The sequence below is a fragment of the Salvia hispanica genome, unplaced genomic scaffold, assembly GCF_023119035.1.
Source record: "Salvia hispanica cultivar TCC Black 2014 unplaced genomic scaffold, UniMelb_Shisp_WGS_1.0 HiC_scaffold_1222, whole genome shotgun sequence".
In the NCBI taxonomy this organism is placed as follows: Eukaryota; Viridiplantae; Streptophyta; class Magnoliopsida; order Lamiales; family Lamiaceae; genus Salvia; species Salvia hispanica.
Window position 1 is genome coordinate 1 of NW_025951497.1, and position 5,848 is coordinate 5,848.

The window sequence follows — 5,848 nt, forward strand, 5'->3', positions numbered from 1 at the left end:
TGGTTGTGTCACTAGGCATCATGTTATTCATATGTGTGTACAATATCATCTGGGAACGGTACTTACACCGGATGAGTGAGCACCATACTACTATCAACCGATTGAAGGAATCGACCAATAAACTCCTCTCCCGAGTTGCCCTCGTTGTACGACCGGACAAGAATTCTTCATCCTCGCAACCGTGACCACATACCTTTGCAAAATCTAGAAGACTTGTGGTGCGAGAAAGGAACAAACGAAGAATAAGCGCAAAGATGGAGTGAAATAAAGTGCTGCATGGGTGCATGCAACACGTGAATCGTGTGAACTGATATCACCATACGCGCATGTGGCGTGGATCCGAGTTAGTTAGGTCGTTGAGTTGTTATTTTCCGCATGAGAAGCTATATAAGCTGATCACTATTGTATTTGGAGTTTATGTGAATGAATTAATGCAATTTACTTCCTCTCCTTCCCTCTCTTCTCCCTCTAGCAATTCGTTACGTATTGGTGGAATCTCGGTCACTGTTCCGGTTACCGTAGACGACGATTCTGCGCCAACTTGTTATGTGTATTTTTTCGCACAGTTCACCAACATGTTGGTTATCTCTTCTCATCCAAATGCATACTAAATCTTCAATTTACAGTTACTCCACATTTTTTATTTGTCGTATATTTAATGGGCATGAATGTGTTTAAGTACACATTTGTTTCCTTCTATCGGCACTGCTCGCGCAAGCAAGGTTAAGGTTCGGTATCCGTGGTATTAATTGATATACGAAGATATGAATTCACGAAATTTATACAGTCGCATGCCACAAGCAAAATCTATGAATATAAAAATATATAGTACAAATAAGCAAAAATCTAATGTATTAGATTCTAAAAAGGCCATTGATTCAAATTTTTACTACCAGGATTGGAGAAAATTAAATCATCAAGAAAACAAAGTACTAATTGAATCCGAATACTCTGACGAAAGTAGCTCAGTGGATTGTGAGAATGCCTCTTGACAAGATGACATACGAGTGAGTAGTCGTCTTTCTTTATTTAATACTCTCTCCGTCCCTTAAATATGGACAACTGATATGACACTAGAATTGAGATAAAATTGATAAAGGAAAATAGTAGTTAAAATAATGTTAGTGGATAGTGAGACCCACATTATTAGTACTCCGTTCGTCCCAAGATAAATGAAGCAATTCTTTTGGGTATGAGATTTAAGGAATTGACATTTGAAGAGTTAAAAGCAGAGAGAGTAAAGTATGGGAGAAAAAAAATAGAATAGTAAAGAGAGCATAAAGTAGATAAAGAATAAAGAAAGAGATGTTTTTTTGCTAAAAAGAGAAATAACTCATTTATAGTGGGACATCCCCGAAAAGGAATACACGACTCACTTATCTTGGGACGGAGGAGTAGTGTTTAATGCTGGTATAAGTTGTAAATAAGTTGTTATATAAGGGTAATAAATTGGGAAAACTTTTTAAAAACGAAATATATTATTGTGGGACTAAAAAGAATAGAAAGCTCAATGTGTGATTTTGGGATACTGTTTGGAAGGAGGAGGCAGAATTTGTAATTATGAGTAGCACAGTCAGGCAAAGTGGTTTAGCAGAGCTCATAATCACATGGGAACCGTTTAGTTTGTCAAATCTTCACAAAAGCTTTGTTAGAAGTTTCTTTTGTTTGTCAATACTTTCCACCCCCCTTCACAAGCAAATAAGTAAAATAATAGCATAATTTCAGATGGTGTAAAATAGAGTTGTTATGAACTGATGATAATTGATAGTACATCATAAAATAACTTTCTAAAATTTGATTTTGGAATGTTACTTCTACTAAACCAAATTGTAATCTATTCATGGTATTGTATTTGTTCTGATTATCACATGTATCAAATTAGTGATGCCTTTTTGGCAGTGCTTGCTCAATTCTGCCTTACATTTTTGGCAGAAAGTAATTTAAGAAGTATATTTTGACAAATTTGAATGTGTGTCCAGAATAATGACATAGTTAATTCAGCATCCAAATTGATTTCAAATCAATTTCTCTAATTCTTCTGTTGTTTATAAGGGAGCCGATTGTGATCATCCGAATACCTTGGAACAAGTTCAGACAATAGTTAATTTGCCTACCTTTGATCTCCTACAAGATCCGTTGGCTCACTTCCTACCAACTTTGACTCACAGGCACCCCGGAAACATCTAGAGAACCTTGCCCAGACCGTATCGTTGATGACGTAGGTGGAGCTTTTGGGATGGGTGCTGTTGGTGGTGGAGCTTTCCATTTCTTGAAAGGACTCTATAACTCACCTAAAGGTGAGCGTTTGATTGGGGGTACTCAAGCAGTCCGCATGAATGCTCCTCGTGTTGGTGGTAGTTTTGCAGTATGGGGTGGGCTCTTTTCTACCTTCGACTGCACAATGGTCTACATGAGGCAGAAAGAGGATCCTTGGAACTCGATCATAGCAGGTGCAGCAACTGGCGGTTTTCTGCAGATGCGTCAGGGAATGGGTGCTGCTTCACGGTCAGCATTGTTTGGTGGTGTTTTACTTACTTTGATCGAAGGAGCTGGGATAATGTTAAACAAAGTTATGAGTGCACAACAGAACTTCCCTCCGATGGAAGACCCTGTTCCGAATATGGCTGGTATGCCTGGACACCCCATGGGGCAAATGCCTGGTCAACCTTCAGTAAATGTTGAGAGAATGGACGCAGGATCTTCTTCTTCGTCGCCATCATCATCTTCTTCATGGTTTGGAGGCCTTTTTGGCGGAAAGGAGGAGACAACTTCTAGTGATGGAAGCAAGACAAAGGTCTTAGAGAGCTTTGATGCTCCAACTCCTCCATCATTCGAGTACAAATGAAGAGAGGACCATCTGGTTAGTGAGATATTACGTGTCATTTTACTTTAGCATCTATAGTGTGAAATTGTTAATTGGTTGGTACTTGGCTCTGATCTTGCATTGTTGCATTAATTATGAATTTATGATTGGCATCTCAAATACTGAACTTGTAGACAAAGTAGTTTTTAAGTTTTTGTTGACACTGTTTTAAACATGGCAATTATGTACTCCCTCCGTCCCGCTTAAGATGACAGCTTAAGATGACAAATTTTACTTTTTAGTTTGTCCCAACTAAGATGACACATTTCCTTTTTTAGTAACTTTCTCTCTCCAATTAATACACTCAACCACTTTTTCTCACTCCTATTAAAATATCCATCTATCTTCATCTCTCTACTTTAATACCTACACCTACCTTCTCTCTCCAATTAAACACTTTAACCAATAACTCCTAAAATCCCGTGCCGGCTAAGCAATGTGTCATCTTAACCGGGACGGAGGGAGTACTATTCATAGTATGGTGCTATTGCGATATATCTTGATTGTCTTTTATGATTTTGTAGGACTATCTGCTGATGGCAACCAGGTTTCAACATTGAGATATACGCGAGTTTGGAGATTGGTGATAATAAAAGCTCCTCCCCAGTTTTTTGTTGGTATTGACTATTGTTGCCTCTTCATAGGCGTTTTATAGTATGGATTTAGAATGAGCCTTTCGTCTAAGGAACTCGACACTCTTTGCTTCGTGAATTAGATTCTTGTAGTTGCCATAGTTGCCTGAAAGTTTTAAGACATGATTGTGATCCTACTGCAGGGAAATTTAGGGCATGTTGCCCCAATTTTGTTAAGAGATTATCGTTGTCTTAGTTTCCTGATTTATTCTGCCGACTAATCCACAAAAAACTTTGCACTTTCCTTTATAGTAGTATATGAAGTATATGATTTACATAGCTCAAGACAATTATCATATGTTTACAGTGATTTTAGCTCGAACGTTAATGCAAAATATATATTCGTCAAAATGTTTCTTGGCTCTAAGTTTAATTTGATCCATGATCCGTATTCACGCAATGATATCAAAACCTAATAACTATATTCATATTTTTAGTTTTACAACACACACGAAGTTATCATCGAGTAAAAGAGTAAGAATGAAAAAGTAATTAAGTTTAAATCTTAATAAAAGGATAGGTAGTATAGTATATCAACATAATTAACTGATAATTCCCCAATCTAATTCTACAGAATCGTCCGAGCTTCGAACAACACGCCCAACTTGGGAGAGGACTCTATTGGTCGATGTCTCTAATATTCCGACAGCTGGATTGCTTGTCCGATGCAAGTGCCATTCCCTTATAATATTATACAAAAATATGAATCCGATGACGCCTAACGACACAACAACTACTATGGTTATAACAGGAACAAGTGACTGTGTTTCTGCGTTGGGAGAGACAACCGTTATAGAAGCTCCATAGCTGAGTGCAATAGATGCGAGTGACACCCACATTGCAAACAAGGAGATGAGCAAGAAAAGAATGCGTCCAGATGGTTGTCGGGTTGTGATGAGGAAGATTGTGATGATTGATGAAACGAAGGCTGTGTTGTTAGCATGAACAAACTGTTTGTATAGTTTGGGATGAGTATATGCCATCACTGCATCGCCAGCCTTGTGTGATGTCGTGTCTTCCTGCCACACTCCCCCTGGAGGGCTGATGGCGGCCTGGAATGCCATGGTCGCTATCAGGCCCACCACCACCATTGTCGTGTCGGTCAGGTTGGGGAATACCTTTGATATTTTATTAGTTGACGGAATCTTCAATAGTTTTTTCATTTCTGAATAGTATATTCTGTGTGGGCTCTCGTTCAAGATTTGCAGTGCTGTTTTTCCCAACAAGTTTCGTGCCTGCTTCTCGATTTTCGTGTGTTCCACCAAGTATCGAACGGTCTGAGACATTAAGGGATGGTTTTATTCAATGATTATTGCAATTTGGAATTCAAATGAAAGCACCAATTGTTATAGAGCTGGTGTTACCTCGAGTTGATTGAATCTAACAGCCAAATGCAAAATTGTGTCGCCATCGTCATCCTTTGCCCACACAAGCTCTCCCAACTTGCCCACCAAAAACTTCAAGCAATCCAACTGATTGTGTTTAATGCATAAGTGCAGCAATGTATCTCCACGATGCACCCTCTCCATGGAAGAAGGTGAGTTAATTTGAAGAAACTCCTCCAAGATATTGACATGTCCATTGATGGCAGCGATATGAACCGGGTTCATATCGCGACAGTCTCGCCACCAGCATGTCTCAGGAGCCATTAGAAACAAGTTTGTGGCTACAAAATCATCTCCCATTGGCAGCTGCAATGTGAAGTGGTGTCGAATTTTGCGAGTCTAAATCTCGAGCTAGCTGTCCGTGGGATCTCAACACCTCAACGATGCTTTCGTGTCCATGCATCGCTGCTACGTGTAGAAGATTTCGTGAACATGCAAATGAAACTTCACCAACAAGATTCGGATTCTTGTTCAGCCATTCTTGCAGTATTGTTGCATCTCAATGTCCTACAACAGCATCATAGAGTTTCTTTTTTGCTGCCTTTCCAATCATTCTTTCCAACTCTATTAAGTTTGTGAGATGTCGACTCATATATATGGATATTCAAACACACTAGACAAGTCTTTTTTTACATTATTTGCTTTTTATGACTGCCAACTATTCATGTTGTCATCGGCCTGTTTTGGTACAATCATTATTAACATAGGATTAACAATGATAACCCAATTTACATTGATTTCATCACTCCAATAATCTCGTTGTGATTGAGTCAATATGCAACAAAAAAGGACAGGACATCTTCCACACAAGACATTAAAACTACCTAACATATACTCCCTCCGTTCATGAAAAGTTGTCCAGTTTTACTATTTTGGTCCATTCATAAAAGTTGTCTATTTTGATTTTTTTTCTTCTATTTTTGGTAAATGAACCCCACTTTCAACTGACTCTTTACACTCACATTCTA

At 38.6% G+C, this 5,848-nt stretch overlaps 2 protein-coding genes across 2 annotated transcripts; one reads left to right on the plus strand and one right to left on the minus strand.

Moving 5' to 3' along the window:
• Positions 1-2,168: 2,168 nt before the first annotated feature.
• LOC125198125 (mitochondrial import inner membrane translocase subunit TIM17-2-like) lies at positions 2,169-2,845 on the plus strand (the record flags this gene model as incomplete). Its single annotated transcript, XM_048096563.1, has 1 exon — positions 2,169-2,845. A coding segment is annotated over one exon (677 nt), but the record flags the coding sequence as incomplete, so codon positions are not given.
• A 1,192-nt stretch (positions 2,846-4,037) lies between these two features.
• Positions 4,038-5,180, minus strand: LOC125198126 (ankyrin repeat-containing protein NPR4-like). The gene is made up of 2 exons (XM_048096564.1): positions 4,860-5,180; positions 4,038-4,772 (listed from the first exon to the last, which is right to left on the minus strand). The coding sequence occupies exons 1-2, from the start codon at positions 5,178-5,180 to the stop codon at positions 4,038-4,040; spliced, it is 1,056 nt and encodes a 351-aa protein (XP_047952521.1).
• Positions 5,181-5,848: the final 668 nt, after the last annotated feature.